Source organism: Rutidosis leptorrhynchoides, chromosome 8 (genome assembly GCF_046630445.1).
Source record: "Rutidosis leptorrhynchoides isolate AG116_Rl617_1_P2 chromosome 8, CSIRO_AGI_Rlap_v1, whole genome shotgun sequence".
Lineage (NCBI taxonomy): Eukaryota > Viridiplantae > Streptophyta > Magnoliopsida > Asterales > Asteraceae > Rutidosis > Rutidosis leptorrhynchoides.
Window position 1 is genome coordinate 105,674,999 of NC_092340.1, and position 26,923 is coordinate 105,701,921.

Genomic DNA, 26,923 nt, shown 5'->3' on the forward strand with positions numbered 1-26,923 from the left:
ATATCCAAGAATTTGGATTGCTCGGCTTCAAGTTTCTCTTTTTTCATTTTACTCGGGTAAGGAAGTGGTGGTTGGTATGGTTTAACATAAGGTTTAGCCTTAACTGTGTTATCTTCATTAACCTTTTCAACTACCGGTTCTGTTTCCTTATCTTGTTCAGGTTTTGGTTCTTGTGGAGTAGGAATAGCTTCCTCAGAAATTACAGGTATTTCAGGTGGTTTAAGTGTAATACCACTTCTTGTGGTAATGGCTTTAGCTGTTTCATTCCGGGGGTTAGCATTTGTATCACTAGGTAGACTTCCCGGTTTTCTTTCACCTATTAACCTGGCTAGGTTACTTACTTTTTGTTCCAAATTTTGAATAGAAGCTTGTTGATTTCTAAATGCTTGAGCATTTTGTTCATTGGTTTGTTTTTGAGATGTGAATAACTGTGTTTGAGATTCAACTAGCTTCGTCATCATATCTTCTAAATTCGGCTTTTTATCATCGGTTTGTGGTGGTTTGTTTTGAAAATTAGGTCTTTGCTGATTGTAAGTATTATTAGATACTTGTTGATTGCTAGGACCTTGTTGGTTGTTGTATGGAACATTTCGGTTATAATTCTGGTTTTGATTGTAGATTGGTCTTGGCGGTTGATAATTATTCTGATAATTATTTCCAGGCCTTTGGTTTATGTATGAAACATTCTCTCTTTGTTCCATTGTTAGTTCAATACTGAGACAATCTTTTGTCAAATGTGGTCCTCCACACTGCTCACAACTAATTCGTATTGAGTGAATATCTTTAGTCATCTTTTCCATTCGTCTCTCGACAACATCTATATTTGCGGAAATGGAATCTAAGTCATGGCTAGAATCGGCTCTAGCTGCTTTAGATGATCTAACAATATCTTTTTCTTGGTACCACTCATGTGAGTGGGAAGCAGTGTTATCAATAATTTTGTAAGCATCAGTTTCGGTTTTCTTCATAATAGAACCACCAGCTGCTATATCGATGTCTTTCCTTGTAGTGATGTCGCATCCTTGGTAGAATATTTGTACTATTTGACAAGTGTCTAAACCATGTTGCGGACATCCTCTCAATAACTTTACAAATCTTATCCACGCCTCATATAGAGTTTCATTTGGTTTCTGTGTGAACGTAACAATTTCTCCTTGAAGTCTCACGGCTTTAGATGCCGAAAAGAATCGTTTAAGAAATTTTTCAACTAAAACGTCTCATGTATCAATCGCCCCTTCAGGTAACGATTCCAACCAATCTTTGGCTTCTCTCTTTAAAGTCCAGGGAAATAACATGAGATATATCTGTTCATCCTCCACTTCTCTTATTTTAAATAGTGTGCAGATCCTATTAAAGGTACGAAGATGTTCATTTGGATCTTCCTTCGGCGCACCACTAAATTGGCATTGATTAGTTACCATGTGTAGAATTTGTCCTTTGATTTCATAATCTGGCGCATTAATGTCTGGTTGAGTAATTGCGTGACCTTGACCAGTGCGTTTAGCTCTCATTCGATCTTCCATACTTAGAGGTTCCAGATTCTCCATGATTGAATTTGTTGAACCTGAATCACTAGAGGATTCTGATTTAATGGTTGGTTCCTCAACAATCTCTGTTTGAATGATTGGTGGTTCCGGAGGAAAGATTAATGGTTCAGGATCTACGAATTGTCCCTGAATATTCTCCGAATTCTCAATTGTGAGGTCGGGTTCAAAAAATGGATTATCGGAAATTTGAACTGGAGTACTTGGTCGACTGGATGACGATTCTAAAGAAAAATCAACGACGACAATATTTGCTAGATGTCTTGTTCGAGTTACAGGTGGTGAACGTTCAAAAGGTGGTGAACGTTTTGCTCGGTGCATTCACTGAATATCCTATTAGTTTTAAAAATAAGAAAAATTATATAAGTTATCCAATTAATAGACTTTTCTTATTTTGCCCACGTTTCGAATAGCCAAAAGATGCAGCAGAGGGGCATGATTCGTTTGGTCTCAATATAATTGAGTACTGTTTGGCTCCAATAACTCGGTCCACGTACAAATCTAACTATTACTACGAACCAGAAAATTTTGATGTCTATCAATTTAACCGCTTAAAATAATTTTTCGTTTGAAATTTAAAGAAATATTAGATAAGAAATAGAGAAAATTCTAAGTCCTAAAAACTAGAATGGCGAAAAATAAGAGAGAAAAAGAGCGCGTCGAAAAACGTCGAAAAATAAAAAGATCGAAAAATAATAGGCGTCGAAAAAAATAAAAATAAGAAAGTAGCACGTCGTAACTTAAAAAGAAACTAAAATTTGTAGCGTCGTAAAATTCTAAAGCACCTAAATCTTAGTCTAAGAAAAAGCACTTAAGGGATTTTACGGCAAATCTTAAAAATCTAGAAATAAAAATAACTATGGCTAAAACTATGATTTAAAACTAAATACGAGCGAAAAATACAAAAATTACGCTAAAATAATTAAAAAGAGACAAAATATAAAAATAAACTTAAAGTTGTAAAAATTACAATTTTTATAAAAATATTATTTTTATATTATTTATTTTATAAAACTATTAATTTTATAAGTTATTTAATAAAACTTAATATAACTTAAAAATACAAATTAAATAAAAACTAAAACTAATTAATTTAAAATTAAAACCTAATTAATATTAATATAAATAAACCCTAATTTCGCAATAAATGATACCAGGTTTGACCTGTCAGAGGACCTCCGCGAGTGCGGTATGGTCCAGTTCAACTTCTCCGCGAGTCGCGGAGGGTTCAATTTCAGCTCAGAAGGGTTCGATTTTTTATTCAGGTTCAGTTTTTTTTTTTTGATTTTTAATTTTTTGTTTTAAAAAAAATGTTTTATAATATAACTATAAATTATATTTTAAATAAAAATCACTTATGAGTATTTTATAACTAAAAATACCTTTTTTTTTTAAAAGACTTAAAGATATATATTTTTTATGTTTTTATATTTTTGATATTTAAAACTTATGTAAATATATTTTTACAAAAATAACGTAAAAACTAATTTTTTTTTATATAATAGCGTCTTGCTTCGGCGTTAAATGTTGAATTCCCCGGCAGCGGCGCCAAAAATGCTTGATGTTATGCGAGGTGTATATGAAATAGCTTATATTTTACTAGGAAATACTATTAAATATGATACAATTTTACACAAGATATTTATTTTTTTATAGAATGGATATACCTAAACCTTGCTACAACACTTATAGGCAGTGTACCTAATAGTACAGTAGTGTAGTTTTTAGTAAGTCCGGTTCGTTCCACAGGGAAATCTTTTAAACAAAGCTTAACGCTATATTAGTTTTAATTTATAAAAATACAAATATATATAAGTAATATTATTATTATAAAGGGGGGTTTTTACCGTTTAATGACCGGTTTGTCGATTTTAAAACTTTAGTCGCAGTTAAAACCTAATGTAAAATATTAAAATTAAATACAACTTAATTTAAAGCGTAAAGTAAATAACGATAATGAAATTGCAATAAATAAAAGTGCGATGAAATAAAATTGCAATAATTAAAAAGTGCGATAATTAAAAGTGCAATTAAATATGAAAATAAAGGAATTATGCTTATTTAAACTTCCGTAATCATGATGTTTGACGTGTTGATTTTAGTTTATTCCCATGGGTTAATTGTCCTTTGTCCTGGATTATTTAATATGTCCGTCTGGTTTTTGTCTATAACAATCCATCAGTCATAAATATAAAGTGCGAGTGTCCTCATCAAATTATCCTTATATCCGAAGTCAAATATTCCAACTAATTGGGGACTTAAACTGTAACAAGGTTTTAATACTTTGTTATCAATTATGCCAAGTGTCCTTGTACATAATTTCACCCCTGTTTTAATAATTCTAGTGACTATTAATCCATTCCCGTGTCCGGTTAAATGAACGATTATTCGTACATATAAATATCCCGCCCATCGTGTCCGATTGAGTGTATATGGTTATTTATAGGTACGTCCAATTGTAAATCTTTATATTAAAATTAACAAACTATCATTTAGTTAAACAAATATAAAGCCCATTAATAGCCCATAGTCTAATTTCCACAAGTGTCATTCTTTTGTCCAAACCCCAATTATGGTATAAAGCCCAATTACCCAATTTTAATATTTTTAGTCAAACATCACGATTATTTCGGCATTAAATAAGCATAATAATAATTTAGCTACGACACATTAATGAAAATAACATAAACATAACTTACAGTGGGTGTTATTAGTGTAGTGGTACACGGACAGAGTTTCGACTTACAAAACCTTAAAACATTCGACTAATTGATCCTTATTATTATCACTAACTTAAAATTAAAATTACAAATTGAGATTACGATTTGGAGTGATACTTGATACATAAAAATGGGGAAAGAAAAATATATATATAATATAAAAGGTGTATCTAAATCGTCGAAATGCATGTTCTTTTATAGCCAGAGAGTGCTCCGCGAGTGCGGCCTTTTTGGTCTTCAAAGCTCCGCGAGTGCGGAGCTGTGGAATCCAGCTCACACATGTTTGGATCTTAGTCTGCCGACGGATTTAATTATATAAATATAATATAAATATATAATTTATATAATTAATTATATATTATATTATATTTATATACATAATTAATTTGTAACTTTCAGTCCGTTGCGTCGTACGTTGAAAGCTGGTTCATGTCTCGGTTCCGGATTTTTGAACGTCCTTTCGTATAATTTAATATCTTGTACTTTGCGTTTTGCAACTTGTACTCTTGTCCTTTTTAGACGTTTCTCATCAATAATTTGAACCACTTTGATTGTACTTTGTACTTTTGAGCTTTTTGGTCGTTTGTGTCTTCAATTCGTCGAATCTGTCTTTTGTCTTCACTTTTTATTATTTAAACGAATATTACTTGTAAATAGGACAACTTCAACTAAAAGCTTGTCTTTCTTGAGGGATAATGCGATGAAATATATGTTCGTTTTTAGCATTATCAGTAGTCCACTTCCATAAATAGATAAGAATAATTGGTTAAAATACTTTTATATCCTTACTTTCTTAAGTAAGACAAAAATGTAGGTAAAAAATAAGGGGTAAAACTGGAAAGTAGACAAGAAAGTACATGCGTCAGTCACTTTTTCTTAAACTGTGTGTTTTTTGTCTGTGGACTATTAAATTGGGAGGGATGGAGTACTAAATTACTAAATGATCATTATTGGCCTAGCGGTTTAGGATTATAGATTCAAGTTTTATTAATTAGTGATGATAAGTACACAATCAATTTTTAGCCGTTCACAATCAAACATTTATTAAAGTGTTGTTACAATATCAAAAAATATATTAAATTTCATGTGTAAGACTAAAAATTAATTGTGTACTAATTACTTCCCTAAATTAATTTGACTGTAATAAGCTCTCACTCAAATACACCCTAAAGTTTCAATTGATTATGATATCGAAAATAAAACAATTCAAAATTCTCCCTTTATCTAAAAAAGTGAAGTACTATGAAGAGTAGTTATTTAATTTTTTTAAGGCAAAAAAAGTTGAATTGTATTGAATGATAAATCTTCATCAAATCAATGAAGATTCAATACAAGTTACAATGACAGAGTCAAGCTCGGCCAATGAAGTACATATTGAAAAGAAGCTAAGTTTAATACCACAATAAAAAAGGGTTATGATCTCATACATAAGAGTGGAGACCATTGCAAAACTTAAGATTAGTTGCCTAAAGGAAGGTCTTTAGCTTGATATTGCGAACCAAAACCGAATGACACGTGAAATTTTCATTGAAAATAAAGTCGTTTCTTGCCAACCAAATTGCCCAAATAGTTGTGGGTCCGATCAATTTCCAAAACTTTGAAGCTTTAATACTCATACCATAAAACCAATCAAAAGAGAAATCTTCAATCGACCCTGGAATAACCCATGATATGCTCCACCAACTAAATAAGTCCGACCAAATTCTAAACGACCACTTACAATGTAACAATAGATGATTACAGTTTCGATTTCCTCCAAATACCACAAACAGATTCGATTGAGAAGAAGGCAAGATATGTCTATTGATGAGTACGTCTTTAATGGGAAAGCTATTGTGAATTGCAAGTTAATGGAATAACATAACTTTAAACGGGACATTATTACCCCAAATGACTTTTGGCCACGTGGGAGAAGTAACAAAATTAGATTGCACAAGAATTCGAACCGCATCGGAAACTGAATAAACACCATTGGTTGAGGCTGACCAAGTGAGATGGTCATCAACCAACTCATTGAAACATACTGGAGATAACAGGAACAAAAGTTCATCCAGCTTATTCGAATTGAACAAGGACAATGGCTGGAACAAATGGAGATTCCATTTACTGATTTGCTGCTGTGAAATAGGAGAGATACGGAACTGTTTGATTGTAGCATACAGATGGAAGCGTAAATCAAAAATGAGATGAGAAAGCATCTTTTAAAATACAACCGTTAATCCATGAATCGTGCCAAAATCAAATGTTCGCCCTGTTTCCTAACTTCCACTTCCAAACGTTTGTACCAATTATACCTTGTAATGATTTGTCTTGTTGCAATTAGATCAAATCTCTCTAAATAGGTGAAAGTTTTGAGAAATGTAAAGAGGAAACATTATGTATAATTTACCTCCAAAAGAAGACATTAAGATAGATTTCCAAAGACAACGCTTATTGGAGTTGACTTTCGCCCACCATTTAGCTAACATTGCTAAGTTTTTTATTCGGAGAGGTGTAACCCATAAACCACCCATGTCTTTGGGGAGACAAACCACTTCCCATTTAACTAACCACATTTTCTTCTTGAGACAATTGCCTCCCCAAAGGAAATTCCTTCGATATCTTTCTAATTACTTGATAATTGCCAATGGAGCTTTGTAAATAGCCATATAAGGAAAAGGTAAATTTGAGATGACCGCATTGACCATGACCAATCGACCACCAAAAGAGAGACATCTACCTTTCCATCTGGCAAGTTTCTTTTTGAACTTTTTAACAATCGGATTCTACATAGAGATTCTATTGGAAGCAAAACCAGTTGGGATACCTAGATACTCCATAGGAAAGAAACCCACTTTACAATCGAAGATAGCCGAAAAATTAACCATGTCATCTTTAGGAATGTGAATACATATAAAGTTGTTTTAATAGAATTCATTTGAAACCCGGACAATTGAAAGAACAACCCCATTATATACTTGATACGATTGAGTTCTCGTATATTCGGTTGTGTAAATATAATCGTGTCATCAGAAAATTGTGAATGATTGATGGTCAAATCATTACCAAAATTTCAACCCTCTAAAAAACCATTGTCTAAATCCCTTGAAAGTATTTTACTCAAAACTTCGGCTATAAAGATAAACAAGAATGAAGATAACGGGTCACATTGCCATAAACTTCGTTGCATTAGACCTTCTTGAGAGGGTGAACCATTTAAAAGAATGGAGAAGTGAATGTTTAAAATACAAGTTGCAATCCATAAAATGAATTTAGATCCGAAGCCCATTTTGTGTAGACCCGTGAGTAAAAAATTATGAGAAACACAATCGTAGGCTTTTGAAAAGCCAATTTTGAGCAAGAGAATTGGTTTCCTTTTTAACTTTGCCATGTGAATGACTTCATTAACAATCATGACACCGTCCATTATTTTACTTGAAGGTATAAAACCATTTTGGTTTTCACTAATCATTGACGGGATTGCGAGTTTTAGCCTATTAGCGATTGTTTTGGCTAAGATTTTATAAGGAGCATTGATTAGACTAATCGGGCACATTTATTCAAAGTTTCTTGTGGAGTTAGATTTGGAAATCAAAACTATGAAAGACGAATTCAAACCTTTTGGAAAAGAGGGGTGTAAGTAACTACAGGGGGTGAATAGTTACTTAACACGTTTTTAAAACTTTTTTGATGATTAACAAGGGTTAATCAACTTTGATCAACTTAATCAATTCAAACTCAATGTGTGTAATGCTTATGTTTGAAGCAATGTTGAATGTAAAGTAAAGAACATAAACACAAGGATTTATAGTGGTTCGGGTGGATGTTAACTAATTCACCTTAATCCACTCGTCGATGCTTCTTATCGAGAGATTGCTTCACTAATCCTTTTTCTCCAAACCCGGTGAAGACCCGATTTACAAATATTGTACCCCTTATAGACAACACATCTAATCTTTCTATCCCTTTGAAAGATTACATCTAACTTAGATCATATTGTCTTCACCTTGGACAAGTTTTAATTCCCAATGGAATCAATCAATCGCCTAATTCCCTTTAAGGAAGATGATCCCTAAGCTAGATTTTGCTTCTATTACAAAGTACAAGATTCACTCTTTTAGTGATGATATTCCTAAGAAAATTCAAAGGATAATATCGCAATAAGTAAACTCACAAATAGTAATTTGAAAGTAAGTTTCAATTCTACAATTTATGAGATTGTAGAATCTCTCTTGCTAATCACAAACATATATGAATGAAGGTCTTGTGATTCTCTGATATATTTAGAGTTGAAGCATGCAAGAGAGTCCCCATTTCAAATCTCTCCAAATCTTTCTATTTAAAGAGAGAGACAAAAAACTAGCCGTTGCCACGGCTCAGGTCACGGTTGACCGTGGGTCGACCACACGCTGTCTGGTCATTTTCACATATCAGTTGTATTGCCATTTGAATCCATTTAAACATGATTCTTTTGGCCTCTTTACTTAAATTAATACCTGCAAAAGATACCCAACATTTATACAAGTGTTATATGCATTAAGTGCTTAATTCCTCTTGGATGTATTACTTTGATAGTGACTTATCATACCCAAAGAGGCAAGTCTACATTTATTGGATACATTTCGTGATACCCATTTGAAATAATCTCATATTTGTCATAATCTCTTGTTTGTGTTTAACACACATGCTCAAGTACTATTGGTTAGTCAACATGTCATTAACAACCTTATCCTAATTAATCACTAACCATATTATAATTCATCTTTAAGCTTGCATATAGATTAATTAGGTGTGTTTATGATATCTTACTAAGTGAAACATATAAGTTCAATTGAGCACATTATAAGCAAGATATCATATTAATCAAGACTAAACCATACTTAAACATCTTGCTAGACTTAAACATGTTTCTTGTGATATTTTAATGTGTGTGTTAATAATCCTTTAAGCATACAAGACCATTTGATTATGAACCTTCAATTGTTATCAACCAAGTTACACTAATGCATTGGAGTAGGCTAAGCATAAATTTGTGGTTTCCTAACTTATAGCATATAACAAGACAAAGATCATATTATCATTCATACATATTAAATGAGTATAAGCAAGTTGGTAATTAACACATAGTCAAGTAATACTCATGTAATGATAGCAAGAATTCACTAGTGATCAATCTAAAATCAAACACATAGTGATGGCATCTCTTCATAGCAATATACTAAGGCTATGTAAGTTTACTTTCAATTTGGCACTTTGCAAGATTAATGTATAAGTATACATTAATGTCCAACACATGCACAAGGAAAGAGCAACACTTGGTTAGGACTTGATGACCATCTTAAGTATGTCTAGATAAGTTTTAGTAGCACAAGTTATTTTGTAACACTTATGTGTTATCATTAAGATGTCATTAAGTGTGATTAACCAGGATTAGTGTTCTAGTGACCAAAACTCTTTTTGATATGAAAGGGACAACTATTCTAAGTATGTTGAAAAAGGTTTTGTGAATTATAGATGCCCCGAAGTGGTCAAACATTATTTGGTCAAATATTTTTCGACAGAAGAATTGCGATCGAACCACGGTCAGCCTTGATACCGACCGTGTACCATGTTTCACAGAATCTATGGTATAGGACACCTCACGATCAGACCTACGGTCAATCATGGACCTAAACCGTGCACTTCCTGAGTTTTGTATTCTTTTTTGTTTTCGTAATGTTTTCACTCTAAGCGTCAATTGGTTTGGTCATTTGCTAGAGTAAGTGTGGATTTATGAACTTGTATATTTTTGTCAAAATGTCTATCATCACTTTTGGTTATGTGTGTGTCATCATCAAAACATTTATTACCGTTGGTTAAGATTAATATTACCGTTAAACATAAACCAACATTCTCCCCCAACAAAGGGGATTCATGGAATTGTGAAAACATTTTCATAATGTTATCTTTTAAACAATGCCACTCTTTCTTGAAAAACTGTAACGAAAAACCGTCCAGACCGGGAGTTTTGTTCCCATAAAAACCTTTGATAACAGCTAAAACCTTAGTAACCAAAAACTGGGCCACAAGAATTGGTCAGGATACACCAATCCTGCCCAAAGGCATCTAAGAAGGTGTCGAGAAAGTCTTCCTACATCCAAAGTCAGCAACCAAGTCTCTAAGTCATAGCTTCTCATCATTGAACATGCTCTTGATATTTGTGTCTTATGTACTAAACATGTTAAAATGTTGATATGAATTTTTGAAGTCAAAGTAAGTTTCTTGTTATTGTTGGTCATTGTAATTAAGCCAACTTAGTAATTACATGGTTTACGATGTGGTTAAATGTCTTAAAAGAAGTTATGAAAGTTTAGGTGTCGAAATCGTTGAACAGGTCAATTGACAAAACGGGTCAACAAGAAAATAAATAAATAAATAAATAAATGGTCGATTTTCGATTGTCGGATTGAGGTCGTCTGAATTTAAACAATATGGAACTTAGGCCATTTCAAGCGTGGCCCAAGTAATATATATAAAATCTGCCATTGATGGATTAACAGAGAACAATTTTTTGAAAAATCCGACAGCGTGTTTCTTTACTAAAAGAGGATCGTAATTCTAAATACTATCGATTTGCATACCTGCAACATATGATGATTGTTGTCGAATTCGTGAGACGAGATGAAAGACTCTTGAATTTTTATCACCGAGTTTTAACCATTGGAATCGAGAATGAAGCGTTTTCTTTAAATCGATCTTTAATGTGAGACGTATTTTACACCCTTTAAGAGCCGCCAATTCAACAAATTCGAGCTCAGAAAAATAACGTGTTTTATAACAATTCTTGAGTCGTTTTATCTCTGCATCGACCAGTTTGATATTACTTTCATCTTTGTCTTGAAGGTATGAACTCCAAACTTTAAGATCATATTTTAACATTCTCAGTTTCTTACCAATCGTGAAAGCAGGCCACCCTTGAACATTATACTCGTTCCATAAACTCTCACAGAATTGTACGAAACCTTTTTTTGAGAGCCAACTGTTATTAAAGCGGAATGGTTTTGGGCCCCAATATAACAACTTATGACCCATATTTTGGGCTTGTGGTCGGAACAGTCCGGATTGCATCGGGCCACAAAAGAGCTCATTTGTTATTGATAAGAACTCTATCAATACGCGAGGATTTTCTTAATGGACCTTCCCACGTAAACTCATCATTGGATAAACATTGATCGAAGAGGTTAGCTTGAATAATATAGCTATTAAAAGAAGCAATTCCATGGTCAATGACTTCACACAACTTTTTTCTGGTGAACAAACTGATTTGGAATTGGCCAAGAAACATAATGGACCCGACCAATTGTTAGCAATACTAGATAATTGTGACCAAACGATTGTTTTCTAATGTTAATGTTGAGGTGCATAAACATCAACTATATATACCTCAAAATAGTAGCAATCCAATTTTTCGAGTCCAACATTGAATTAAAGAAAAGAAATCTAATCTCCAAATTGATAGGGTTCCTTCCGACCTCCCACTAGCTTCCACTTGAATTGAATCGAACACATAGTGTTTCTATATCTCATTAAGAGTCAGTTATGCAATAACTTTCACCACTGTTTCTTATATAACTAAGAATTGTAATTGAACGCGATTAACTAAGGAACCCGCCATTCGGCCTCTTGAATTATTACTGAGGCCACGTGTGTTCCATGAGGCGAGCCTCATGGCTTTGGCTTGTTGGTTGGTGTATCGTCATCGGCCATATTTTGTATCAATACCCCAAAATTGATCATCTCTTCTTTAAATGAAAGTTTTTTACCTCCAAATTAGGCTCTAGTGTTTTTGTTAAACTTCAAAGTATAACCCTCTCCAACGACATGATTAATTTCACTTGAGGTGTCAAACATATCCGAATGATCTGGAACTTGATCAACCCAATCATTCACTTTAACTTTACCCCTATCATTGGTCTTGAACATTGTTATGAATAACAGGAACATCACTTAAAGAATCAAGATTACACCTTGCGTTGATTTTATTAGGAATCCTTACAACCAATACCGAATTACCGATACATTGATTGTTTTGATCCTTTTAAACTGGACTTGTTGAGTTCAACTTTGAGGCGAACGAGTTTTCATTATCAAATAAGGTTGAATTTTTAATAGGAGACTTGGAATGAGAAGGGTTTTTGGAAGAAATATTGATGAGGGTAGGATAGTTATTTAAGCTGAAGTTAAAAGGAACACGTTTGATAGGGGAAGTGGATGGTGACAGTGACTTATCAACTTTGCCACGTTGTCAATAATATGCCCCATGCTTTTTTCCTTGAAAAAGGATGTTTTGTTCTCCTCTTCTGCTTTAGCGATTTCCTCAAGCCCGACTTTTTGGTTTTTAACTGCTTTCAACACCCTTTCCATAGAATAATGGATCACTCTTGGCATGGTTATCGAATTAGGGTGGTTTAACCTTTTAGAACTTTAAAAATTCAAAACCTCATCTGTAACGTAAACTTTACCATCCTCCAATTGATTTTCAGTGCCCAACGGTTGAGATTCCGGTACCGGAGAATTCTTTGGTCATTAATTATCTTATCATTGAAAATCTTGTATGCTTCATGTACCATCTCGTTAAATTCATCGATTATAACATTGTCTACCGTTTCAACAATATCTTCAACAAATACCTCTTCAACCCATAACTTACAAAAGAACTTGTTATCGATTTTAGCCTGAACGTACTGGTTAATTAAACCCAGTTCGTTGGTTTCAATAAGAGCGTGCAACACATTAGGTCGTTGTAGATTGTGTGACATAGTGTCAATATGTAATACTCTTCCAAAAACACTAGCAGATTCAATGGTAAAGTTGGATGAACAGCAATTAAAAGGATCCCCTTTACTTGCAAGCTTTGTGATTCTAGTGAACTTGTTTTTGTACTTAAGCATCAGAATAAAATCTATGTATTCCAATTCGTTGAGAGTAGGCCCCGTTATCATTCTCTTATAGCTCTCTTCATCTTTGCAACGAACAATATAACGATAAGAACCCCAAGTTGAAATGGATTCTATAGCAATAAATCTGCTCTTCGGCCATTTAAATAATTTTAGTGCCTTGAGTGGGTCCTTATCTACAATAAGTGCAGTTAAATTTAGACGGTTACTTGTTTCTAGATTAATAGACAATTTGAATTTCAGTATTGTTGAGTTTGAAAGATGTGAATTGATTAATTGATGGGCATCGATTGCAGGCTGATGAGCATCAAATTTAGGTATGATTTTGATGTTCAACTCATTTTTGGCGTAACCTACGAACAGAGTACGAACGTTTAGGGTTTTGCCTTCATCTCTTGGACGATTCATGTTGCTTGGTTTAAGTTTTGAAACTTAACAAAAGCAAAAGATCTATCCTGTTTCCAGGATATGCCTTCAATCGACCCAAATCTGCTCATAGTGTTGTTGACAGTGTTTGGATTGGTAAATTTTGAAACCAACCCCCCCCCCCCCCCCCCACCCCCCCAAAAAGGTGGTTTTCTTTGAGAAAAGATGATTCGTTGTTTGTTTCTGAGATACAGATTGTTGTGTGAGTTGGGTTTGTTGTTTTAGTGGGATTGAGTTGGGGTTGTACGGATTGAGAGAAAATTGGGGGAGCCATAAGATTAATTATTTAAATTATTTACTACTTTTTAATGCATTTATGACAAGTTCTTAATGCACATACAACATACAAGAATCACTCCCTTATATACATGAGTTGGTACTATTTTTAATGCAGTGAGTACAACTTCTAAATGCATATACAAAAAACACAAACTAATAAACCCTTTTATTAAGAATGGGCCAATAGCCTAGTGGCGAATGACTCACTCTCCCTTAGGGGAGGTGAGAGTTCGATTCTCACTAGGTGAGAATTTTTCAAATAATTGGATCAAAAACCATTCTTGCCCGGCCCAAATGATCCCTTGGTCCCACGCATGCGAAGATTGAAACAATGACAATGCATGTTCGTTTATCGGGCCTGGCATGCTGTGGGGAAATGGGTGATGGTGTTTAGCCAGGCTCCAGTGGGCTACCGGGGACCGCTGGATGGATTGACAAAGTCAACACAGGGCTAACATGTCCCTGCCGATATACATGTTTTGAAACAATAAACCCTTTTATTTGTAACTAATATGATTCACAAGATCTTCAAATAAAAATGATAAAGTAAAATTACCATATTAACTATTAGACAAAACTTATTAATAGTATCAGGGGTATTTTCGTCTTTTCACCTTTTTTCCCTTCTTTCTTTCAAGTAACACCACAAAAGCCCCCCACACTTTGTTCAAAAATTAAAATCGCCCTCAACACAGGGGGTTAAAGCGTCAAATCAAATTTTTTATAAAATATCTTAAATAAACTCCACTCAAATATTCAACAGGTCATATCTTCTCGCTCGCAACGAGTTAAATTTTCCCGACACCATCCTTAAACTCGAAATAATTTTATGAACACAATGTCAATAACTATACGCAAAACGGACACTTTTAAAAAAACGCTAAATATTTAGGGTACTTTTCATATATGTTGATTTTTCACTAGCAGGCTCCATAACTAAACACAATAAAATACATTAAAAATCGAACCCCGCCGCGAAGCGAGGGTTCGAAAACTAGTTAATAACCAACAAACATTAATGAACATAATTTTATCAACAATATACAAAATTTTCCGGTCACCACCACCGTTGCATTCTACCACCGACAGCAACTTCTGAAAACAAATTGCGGTCAAAAACAACCATTGCCGCCTTGTTTCAACACATTTAACATATTTTTACTTTTTCTTTTCTGTTTCAATCAGGAAACAGATCTGAAACACAACTGAAAATCACAAAAACAATTAAATAACAAATAGGATAATTGTTAATACGTGTTGCATGTCCCGATAAATACCGGATATCATTGGCATGAAGTCCTTTAGTTGACTTTTAACACACTCTCGATACGAGAAGGAGAGTAAGCCCTCTTTCAACACTTATCCTCATTCATTGTAACGAGAAATACAAGATATAAATTGTGTTTAACAATTTCTCAGTCATGAACGAATACTTTAAATTGGGATAAGTGTTTTCTTAATTATGACCGGGACATGCAAGTCGCAATCAACAATTTTTAGATCATGAACCAATCAGGACAGCATACGCGACACGCAAGTTCGACCATTACAAATTTTCTGGTGTTATTCGCTATTTTGATCATTTCCCAATCACGGACTGAATCATGACCTGATTACTCGGTCACGTCTAAATCACGCTAAGAAATATCACACACATCAAGTGTTTAATAAGACATGCCTTACAATTATTTTAAAGTGACATACATGTCAACTTATTATGTACCAAATAACTTTTTGTACTAATTTAATTTTTGAACTCCGCATATTTCGATATTCAATTGATATGAAGGTTTGTTTCATAGGAAAAAGTCCGGTAATATTCCAATGAAGTTCAGGTGAAAGTTTAGTTGCCTTCAAACTTTTAAGGTAACTAAATTTTCACATGAAATTTCAAGTTCTAAGTGAAGTTTAGCGAAAGTTTGAATTATTAAAATTAACGGCAAATAGTCCGAAAAGATAACCTTATACTAAATTTAACATTAACAAGAAAACTAATATAGTTTTGCTAATGCCCGAAAAGGATTATGTATTTCAATTTTTGCCCGAAAATAATTATTGTTAGAAAAACTGTGTAATTAAGGTAATATTGTCAAATATAGTATTATAGGTTACTTTTTCGAACCATTTGTGCTAACATTAAAATAAAAAATATAAAATTAGAACAAATCTTATACGGAGTTGTAAATAAAAAACAAACAAATTACTAAACCAAAAGACACTTGTTATTTGGTAAGGTCTAGGCCGCGACCACGAGTTTTGTATATCAATATTCAATAAAATGTTTCAATGATTTTTTTTTTAAAGTCATGTACAATTCAAGACTGTATGTGTAGTAGGATCCAGGTCTCGGAAAGTTTTCCTTAAATTGTATGTAATTTTGACTAAAAATTATACCGAGACATTTTAACGAACACTTAATATGCATTATATTTTGTTTAGCGATCTACGCCGTGACTAGGTAATTTGGTCGTGATCAGGTCTATGACCAAGTCATGACCGAGATTGCAAATCGCATAAAACAACATGCAATGCTTGCATAGTTGTGTTACGTGACTTGCTAATGACCTACAATTTGTTTTTTTTTTAACGGCGTTTAGGAGTTACTGACTGGGTCGAACGCGATAGTGACACCCACTCACCTGATCATTTCTTTGGTACAAATCATTACAATCCTACCGCTCATCAGGAGGAAACCCACACGACGAATTCATATGGGCATCGCGTGTAGTAAAACCCCTTCGGGTGAGGCCCGAACGCAAGACGTCCGCAATCTCAGAGGCCATGAAATGAGCGGGTAACAATAAGAGAAAGTTTGCACTGAGTGGGAGTCGAACCTAACTACCACTACGCCAACTCTTGATATTTCATTTGTGTCTACTTTGCACTTTGCAAATATAATAAATACTGTAAATGTTTATCCCGCATGTTTTTGATAAATTACTTTTAGAACCAACTCGATCTGTATATATATAAATATTTATGAAATTCAGTAAATAATAAAATAGGCATGTTGCCGGAATATCTGGTCGTTCCGGTTCAAATCCAGACTCAAACCTACCTCTGTTCTCTGACCTTCTTAGATCGGTTGAAAGTGTTGCGAATGTTGATACTCCGGTCGACGTTCGTTTGCCGGAAAACCCATTTTCCGACGAACGAAATAACGAGGGTGATACCATTTTCATCGGTCGTTTAGAGAGGACTTGTACTAGACACATGATCGAGTCAGAATTTGGAAAGTTTGGGTCGGTTTCGGAAATCAAATTTTGGTCGACGCGAAGATATAGCTTTGTTTCATTTTTCGATTGTGCGAGTGCTGCTGCTGCTGTGTCATCTATGAACGGGTCACCTCTGTTGGGCGCCCCATTTATGTAGGGTGGCCGATTCGTAGAGGCAACAGGAAGTGCTCCGGTTTTGGGCGCAAATCTTTGGCTCCGAAACTACGCTGTAAGTTGGCTTCAAACCACCTTGTTTTTGCCTCACTGGAACTTAGTGTGTTGGTGGTAGATAAATTACCTCTTTCTGGTTTAAAGTTGCAAGCGTTTTTAGTCAAAAATAAGGTTGTCGCTAATCAGGTAATTAAGTTGGGTCGCTTTGGGTGTATTTTGATATGCGCGGATCAGATTGGGTTAAACTCTGTTTTGGCTAGCGATCGTGATGATTTTGTTATGATTTCGCCTTTCAAAGATTTAGCCCATAGTTTCTTTAGATTTGCTTGGATAGAGATTGTTGGTATACCGACAACACATGCTTCCGATTGCAATACGTCAAAGGTGGCGTCTCTTTTTGGGGAAGTCATTTCTTTGGCTAAATCCACTTCATCTCTTGGAAATGTTGGATCCTCTTTTGCCTTCATTAAGACCGGATGTGTTAAACACGTTCATGACATCGTTGAAGTTGATTTAGAAGATGAGAGGTTCTCGAATGCATCTTTATGGGTGAATGAGGTGAATTCGTCTCTGGTGGATGCAAATTGGTTAAATGATGTTTTTCCTTCCGACCTTTTAGCCATTTCCAATCAGATTGTTATGGCGGGACATCCATTCTATGAACATCAAGTCGTTAATGTACAAGAAGCGTTGGTGGTCAAGGAACCGATTGTTGAATCGATTCTTGTACAAGAAGATGACGCAACTGATGTTAACAATGTTGTGGTAGATCAGGAAGTTAACGTTGTAGCTAGTTCGAGCTTGAAATTTGGAAGTATTGATGATGATTTTCTTGTTGACTCGCCGATTCAAGTTCTTGTTGATCAACTTGTGACGAAATCTATTGGCGAACTACATGTTTCTGTTGCGAAAAGTGATTCTTCGGCTGTACCTGCTTCTATGTCTGCACCTGTTTCTGTTTCCGACATGGTCTGTTTGGCATCAACAGCTGTTAAACAGCCTGATGTTGTGCAACAAGTGGATCGTGCTTCTTCAGCTTCATGTAGTGATCAAAATAATGCTAGTTGTCCTTCAGTTCCTTGCTCTAGGATTGAGGAGGAGGAGGAGGAGGAGGAGGAGGAGGAGGAGGAGGAGGAGGAGGAGGATAATGGTTCTTTTGTCCTTCGGGATGAAGTTGAGGTGGATGAATCGAATGATAACGGTAAAGGTTTCTTTCAAGGACTAGCAGACCAAGGCTTGATTCCTCCATGTGTTCCGGGTAAAGTCTTCAATGGTAATGCGGCAAATGTTAGCTCCTTCGATTTCAAATCAAGAAATGGTAAGGGTGTGCACATTGACAAGGTGAATGATATGACTTCTCGTCCGGACGAGAGGAATAAAAAACGTCCTTCAAAAGCCGGTTAAGTAGTGTTTAGTTTAATTTTTATAGTTGGTGTTTTTTTGGGTTATTGCCTTTTTGATTGTATTGTTGGCTCTTGTAATTTGGTAGGATTGTTTGTGGTATCGTTTGGGCTTTTCTTAAGTTAGCGATTTGTTAGGTTAGCCTGGGTTTTGTTTACTTTTTTCGAGCCCTTCCGTCGTTCATTTGTTGTTTTCTTTTCCTTGTACCGGTTAAGGAATCCTTCATCTTTGATAAAGGTTCCTTTTATTTTAATAGTAATCGTTATTTTAGTAAAAAAAAAAAAAAAAAAAAAAAAAAAATAGGCATGATACATTTTCAAAATTTGCTTACATAAACTTATAAATTGAACTTCCAAACACTCTTTTATGTACAAAACTGAACTAATTACATGCCTTTAAATGTGCTATATATGCGTTATGAAACCATGGAGCTTTTTCTTAGAACTTTTGTTACATTGTTTATGAAACTCTCATTAATTATAATGTGTGCTCTTTTGTTTCTCTCCAATATATATTCTGCAGTTGAAGATAACTACATCTGTTGGTTGGTATTTCTGTACGTACGTGTGAATGGCTAAATTTATTGAAAAAATAGCATGCACGATCCTCAGGTATCGGGTGGTAGTACGGGTCAAAAGTGGGCCCAAGTTTATCAGAGGCGATCCAGGAACCATGTTGGGCTGCACAATTATTTTGGTGGAGCTAAAGATTGGCCCAATATCTGGCACCCAGTTTTTGGCGTGGAGGACAAGCAAGGAAGGCAGGAGCAACCGATTTGGAGTCTGATTCTATAATGTTTATCTTTTATTTGTTTCCTATTTTATAGATATTTTCCTTTATTTGTTATCTAGTATTTAAAGGACATATTTATTGTTTTTGATTTCATATTCGTGAAAATAAAGAAAAGGCCGACTGCCTTTTGTGTTACAATTCTGTTCCATTCGCAATGTCGAGGACTAACGTGACGTCATCTTCTCCTAAACGGGTTCCGTTGAAGGAAAGTGTGAATATAACAGATAAAGAAAGGAAGATATTTGATCTGTTGCTTCAAGTTGTAAAACATTTTAAACTCGAAACTCAACTTCGGGTTGCTGGTGGGTGGGTCCGAGACAAGCTTCTAGGAAAAGAATGTTACGATATCGATATAGCTCTCGATAATATGTTGGGTAGAGAGTTTTGTGAAAAGGTGAACGATTATTACGTATCTATTGGTAAAAAAAAGCAACGATTTGGTGTTATTAAAAGTAATCCGGACCAATCAAAACACTTGGAAATCGCAAAGATGCAGCTTTTTGATGTTTCGATTGATTTTGCTAACTTAAGATCTGAAAACTACACAGAAAACAGGGGAATTTCAATAATGGAGTTTGGTACTCCAGAACAAGATGCGTATAGAAGAGATTTGACTATTAATAGTTTGTTTTATAACCTTAATACGTCTACAGTTGAAGATTATACAGGTAGAGGACTCGATGATTTAAAATGTGGTAGAATTGTGACTCCTTTAATCCCAAAAAAGACGTTTTTGGATGATCCTTTGAGGGTTTTAAGAGCGATTCGGTTTAGTGCTAGATTTGAATTTGATATGGTTGAAGAGGTAAAAATAGCAGCTGTTGATAATGATGTCAAAACTGCAATTTCGGGTAAAATTGGTAGAGAACGTATTGATCACGAGATTGATCTTATGTTAAGTGGTAACCAACCGGTTAAAGCGATCGAATGTGTATCTGAATTAGGGTTATTTTGGGTTGTTTTTAAAAACAAATTCTCTAAATTGCCGTCGAATTTTGAGCCGGAAATTTCAGAAGAATATGGTAGGATTTGTGTTGGTTACATGGATGCAGCATGGAGATTTCTGCATGCATTAGGGGGTTGTACCTTCAATAATGAACAACAGAGATTGTACTTGTACGGAGCATTGTTGCTTCCATTTAGAACGACGGATTATGGAGATAATAAAAAGAGAATTATTTCAGCTGTGAACCATAATTTTGAAAATTCCCTTAAGCCTAAAGGTGGTGATGTCATCAGGTTGCACAATGCAGTTGAGAAATATTTGTCGCTGATTCCGTTTATTGTTTCAAGTGAAGAAGAATGTATGAAGCGTATCGAGGTTAATTGGAAGTCAAATATGATGATTGATGTTCCTGTTTCGTTAGAATTAAGACTTTTGTCGGGGTTGATTGTTAGGGAAGTTAAGGATTTATGGCGGGCTGCGTTGATGTTGTCGATTCTGTTGGATAACGATTCTTGTGTTGAGAGTAAAATTGAAGTGTTTAAGAAAGTTGAGGGATGGATATTGAAATTAGGTTTAGAGAAGGTGTGGGAAGTAAAACCTCTGATTAATGGGAGGGAAATAATGAAGATTTTGGAGGTTGAAAATGGAGGTCCGGTTGTTAGTAAATGGCAGCAAAAGGTGATACAATGGCAGCTTGCTTATCCTGGTGGTAATGTAGATGAGTGTAGAGATTGGATGATGAGTCAAACACAGTTGAATCCTTCTACAACATGAAGACACCAATACATATTAGTTTCTGCTAGTTATTATAATTTGTCTCATATCATTCTTTTTTTTTTCTTTTTTTTCTTTTTTTTTTGGAATTGTAGAGGTTGATGTAGGAGATGTGAAAATGCATTTGGTACTAATTTATGTTGATGTAAATTGGTTCAATAATAATGTCATTCTCATGTAATAATTAATATGGTGTTTTAGAATTAAAGTTAACAGATCGAGGCTTTAAAATATATGTTTTTGTTTTTCTTGAATATATTTTTATTTTTTTTTATTTTTATTTTTTATTTTTTTTGTTGTTTTTAAATTTATCAAGAACAGCTTGTCTCTGTTTTTGTTGTGGTTTAAGATTTAAGATCATGAAGATGATAAAGAGGACTGATCATATAATTTTTAAGAAACTCTAGGGACCAACTGTGTATTTTTTATTAACGATCGTTAATGAATTTAACGATGATTACCTCAATTTTACACTTTTTGTCAAATCGTAGTCATTTTCTGTGCCAAATTAAAATCGTAATCCTTTTAGGACTTAAGTAAATTGGGGATTACCTTTTTTGTCAAATATGATAACTTAGTTTATCTTTTAGGGTCATTTGTCCTGATCATAATTACATACACACATCTAACCCAAACTAGTTGTTTGTAAAAATGGAGAACACTATCTCTTGATTAAAATCTTAGTCGACAAATGTATTGGTTTTTAACACACTTGATAATTAATTTATCAATCAGTTTCTAGCTTAAAATATTATGTAGCGGGGAATTAAACCTAGTAAACTGATTATGGAGTTGTAACTAATTGAAAGCAGTAGATACCCTAGCATATGTATAATAATATATGACTACGTAATTAAACAATGACATAAACGTTTTACACGCTAGCACTTTGTTCAACTCAATGCTTAATGATGAAATGTCAGACATCCCTTTTTATGTTAACGTGTCGAGTACAAAAGAGGTTACTCCCCCCGTTCCATATTACTTGTCTATAGACAAAAAACATGCAGTTTAAAATTACATTATCCTTTTTGTTTACTTTATAGTTTTACTCCTTACTGATCGGTCATTATTTGACACGATCGTTTGTATTTAAAAGCAACAAAAGTTTCGGTGTTTAGAAAGAAAACAAGGTACTTTGACATAATTTTATGTATTTCAGGTTTCTGGAAGTTGGAGCAAAAAGATGATTAAAAAGGAAAACGTGTGGCCAGAACAGTGTAGACCGCAATTTGCGGCCTGGCCACCGCAAATTGCGGTGGGTGTCATTTTTCAAACAGAACATGTTTGGCCCCAAAATTGCGGTGCAAAATTGCGGCAGGATCAAAAGAGACCGCAAATTGCGGTCCCTAAACCGCAAATTGCGGTGGTGTCGAGTTGGTTGCATTTTTTTGGATCCAAATTTGAGGGTTTTTAGATTGGGGGTTAAGTCACTAATCTCCTATAAATATAAATCCCAAGAGCTACAAAATACAGACCTTATTTCAATTTTTAGAGCCTCAAAACACACACAAAAACATCACTAAACATCATTAATCAAGGATTCAAGTCAAGATCAAGGAGGTGTTCTTCATGCAATTACAATCAAACATCATGCTCATCATCTTCAACATGAGTGAATAGTTTCCTTACTTTATTCCTTTCATGAACAATTAGTTTATGTATATGTCATTCAAATTTTGTGTGATTTGCAATATTATGACACTTAAGTCTTTTGTACTATGAGAATTGTGGATTGATCAAGTTCTATTGAATGCAAGGTGATAAATCGTTGATTATTGCAAGACCCTTATTGTTGCTTAACATTTTGTGTTGAATCCATCTTAGAGTTAATTAGTTAAGGATTAAGACAAGTGTGTAAGAGTCATAATCGTACCCAAGATAGTCACTTTAGGAGACTCAAGAGTTCTTGTCTATGAGATTTGAGTAGAACTTGGTAGCACATGACTTGTTTGATGTATGCATGTCTAATTGGGTTGAAAAGGAGTAAATGCTTTTTAATCATTGTTTACAAACCTATTCTTTGTTTAGTTATTTACATTTTTACATATATTCACCATTGCTTAGTTTCATTGTTCAAGTAGTCTTTCATTTAGTTAATCTTAGTTAATCACAAGGCCCAATCCTAAGAATTGCTTGCTTTTAATCACTACTTCCCGTGGAACGATTCCTATTTACCCTAGGTAAGTTAGAGTAATTATATCATTTTTTGTTGGCTCTTCGACACTGATTAAATTTTGGCGCCGCTTCCGGGGAGGTATGCGTAATGATACGCATACCTACGCGCATGGCGCTCGTGCGTATCACGTGCAGTGCGCACGTCCTGAATATTGCCAGAACATCTGATTAGGAGGTACGCATGCAGGTATTGCTTAGCGCACACGAAAGCAATCGGATATAATTTTATCCATAATTAAGTGTGATCCTTTTCCAACTATAAACCCGTTATTTATTGAAAGGACCCGTTCATATACATTATAAACGATTCACAATAGTTGATTACATCGCGAGGTATTTTGACCTCTATATGATACATTTTACAAACATTGCATTCGTTTTTAAAAGACAAACTTTCTTTACAACGAAAGTTGACGGAATGCACACCATTTCATAATACATCCAACTATAATTGACATAATAATAATCTTGATGAATTCAATGACTCGAATGCAACGTCTTTCAAAATATGCCATGAATGACTCCAAGTAATATCCTTAAAATGAGCTAATGCACAGCGGAAGATTTCTTTAATACCTGAGAATAAACATGCTTTAAAGTGTCAACCAAAAGGTTGATGAGTTCATAGGTTTATCATAACAATCATTTCAATATATTAATAGACCACAAGATTTCTGTTTATAAATATATGTACACTCGTAAGTGTATAAAAGTATTCTATAAATTGTAGGCACCCGGTAACAAGCCTTAACGTTCATGTTTTACCCTCTGAAGTACACCAGATCAGGTGTGTTTAAAATAACCTCGAAGTACTAAAGCATCCCATAGTCAGGATGGGGTTTGTCAGGCCCAATAGATCTATCTTTAGGATTCGCGCCTACCGTACATAGACAAGTAGTTTAATGTTACCAAGCTAAGGGTATATTTCTGGTTTAAACCCACGTAGAATTAGTTTTAGTACTTGTGCCTATTTCGTAAAACATTTATAAAAAAACAGCGCATGTATTCTCAGTCCCAAAAATATATATAAAAGGGAGCAAATGAAACTCACCATACTGTATTTCGTAGTAAAAATACATATAACGTCATTTAACAAGTGCAAGGTTGGTCTCGGATTCACGAACCTATATTAATTATATATATTTATATGTTGGTCAATATTTGTCTAACAATTTTTGGTCAAGTCATAGTGTACCACAATCCTAATGCTCGAGACTAATATGCAAAAGTCAACAAAAGTCAACTTGACCCAAAATGACTTCTAAAATTTATACGTGTTTATTATATAACTTAACTATAGTCGTTTTATATATTTAAATATATTTATTAAATTTTATAATAATAAAAGTCATTTATTAATAAAAATTTATATTAACGTTTATATATGATAAAATATACTTTTATATATCTTAAGTAGTAAAATTTATAAAGTTCACTTAATATCGTAAAACTATAGTGGTATGTATTATTAATGTAATTATATTACGCGTGGTGAAAAATATCTTTGTATCCCCTATTTATTTGATAAAATAATATTGATCATAATAATAATAAGTAAAAGTTGTATTATTTTGTAATAATAATTATTATTATTCTATAAAAAAATAACAATATTTATATTTACTAAAAATGTTATTATGATAAAATGATAATACTAACATAATAGTAATAATGATATTTTATAATAACAATGATATTTCTATTAAAATAATAACGACGATAGTAATAATAATCATTTTAACAATAATACTAAAATTCAGTTGACTATAACTTCAAATCCGTTCATCGAAACCATTCGATATCTAAATGAAAAGTTCTTAATTTTTCGCTAGCTTTCCAATGACATGCATATCATATACCCTATCTCAGTAGCATATGTATCTAATTCAGGATTCAACAAACCTATCTAAGGACAATATCGAATGTACAAGCATGCATAATCCTATATACTCGAGCACTAGTCAGGGATACACTATTGATATATAAAAGTTAAGTTATGAGTGCTCACGTATCAATATTGAGATTCAATATTGCAGGAAAGTACGTAGACGCAATGGAGATGATAAACACTAGATTGACCTCACGAGCATACCCATGAACCATACCCATCACCTTCATAGCTATAACTCATAATTTCCTTAGCTTCGACTCATTCAAAAAAAAAACTATTTTGAAAACACTCGGACATCACTCCGTCGTAATATTTTATGTATACTAATAATATCTTGAAATAATACAGAGCAATATATATATATATATATATATATATATATATATATATATATATATATATATATATATATATATATATATATATATATATATATATATATATATATATATATATATATATATGTAAATCGATTGAGAGAGTTTAGAGAAATATATTTTCAAGTTTCTATGAAATAATGAAACCTATTGAATTCTATTTATAATAGATTTTTGAATTATTAAAGTGAATTATTAAAGTATGAATTATTAAAGTGAATTATTAAAGTATGAATTATTAAAGTGAATTATTAAAGTATGAATTATTAAAGTGAATTATTAAAGTATGAATTATTAAAGTAAATTATTAAAGTATGAATTATTAAAGTGAATTATTAAAGTATGAATTATTAAAGTGAATTATTAAAGTATGAATTATTAAAGTGAATTATTAAAGTATGAATTATTAAAGTGAATTATTAAAGTATGAATTATTAAAGTGAATTATTAAAGTTAAAGTAAAATAAAAGTAAAGTAAAGGTAAAGTTAAAGTATAGTAAAAGTATAAAAACTATGTATGTATAATACGGGTATAAATATATATAATATTAATTTAAATCGTTATATATATTTAATGAAATAAAATATAAATATCGTTATATTTATTATACTGGTTAAGTAATGAGTTGTCAAAAGTGAATCTAGATATTTATAAAAGTTATATACGTTTTAATAATAAAGTTCTTTTTAAACTGAAAATGTTTTTGTACGTTTGAAAATAGATTAATAGAATATTATGGAAACCAATTCTCCACTAGCTTTTGTCTAACTTTCGTAAATGACACTTTTTATTTTTATTTATAAATAGCTTTACAAATTATTCCGAATATCGTTAAGAGGAATAGATTTTCTCAAATTATAGTGGATCTCTCAACAGAGACTTGTAATCATAATTCAATTTTTCTGATAATTCAATCATTTAATATATATTTTTTTAATTTCGTCGATAATCATATTGAAACAAATACGTTTATATAAAGCATTATACGTTTAAATACTTTGTTGACATTTTTAATTTATAACATATACACATATACATACATATTCATATATGTTCACTTAATGGTTCGTGAATCATTGGAATTTGGTCGAGGTTTAAATGAATGTATAAACATAGTTTAAAATCCTTGAGATTTAACTTAACAAACATTGCTTATCGTGTCAGAATAATATAAAGATAAAGTTTAAATTTAGTCAGAAATTTCCGGGTCGTCACATTTATGGTTGTTATTCGATAAGATCTAGAACCTAATTATGAGGTAATCTAGGGTTAGGGTTTTATTATAAATACAAC

At 33.2% G+C, this 26,923-nt stretch overlaps 1 protein-coding gene across 1 annotated transcript; it reads left to right on the plus strand.

Moving 5' to 3' along the window:
- The first annotated feature begins 19,617 nt into the window (after positions 1–19,617).
- Positions 19,618–21,183, plus strand: LOC139863708 (tRNA nucleotidyltransferase cca2-like). The gene has a single exon (XM_071852313.1). The coding sequence runs from the start codon at positions 19,618–19,620 to the stop codon at positions 21,181–21,183; it is 1,566 nt and encodes a 521-aa protein (XP_071708414.1).
- Positions 21,184–26,923: the final 5,740 nt, after the last annotated feature.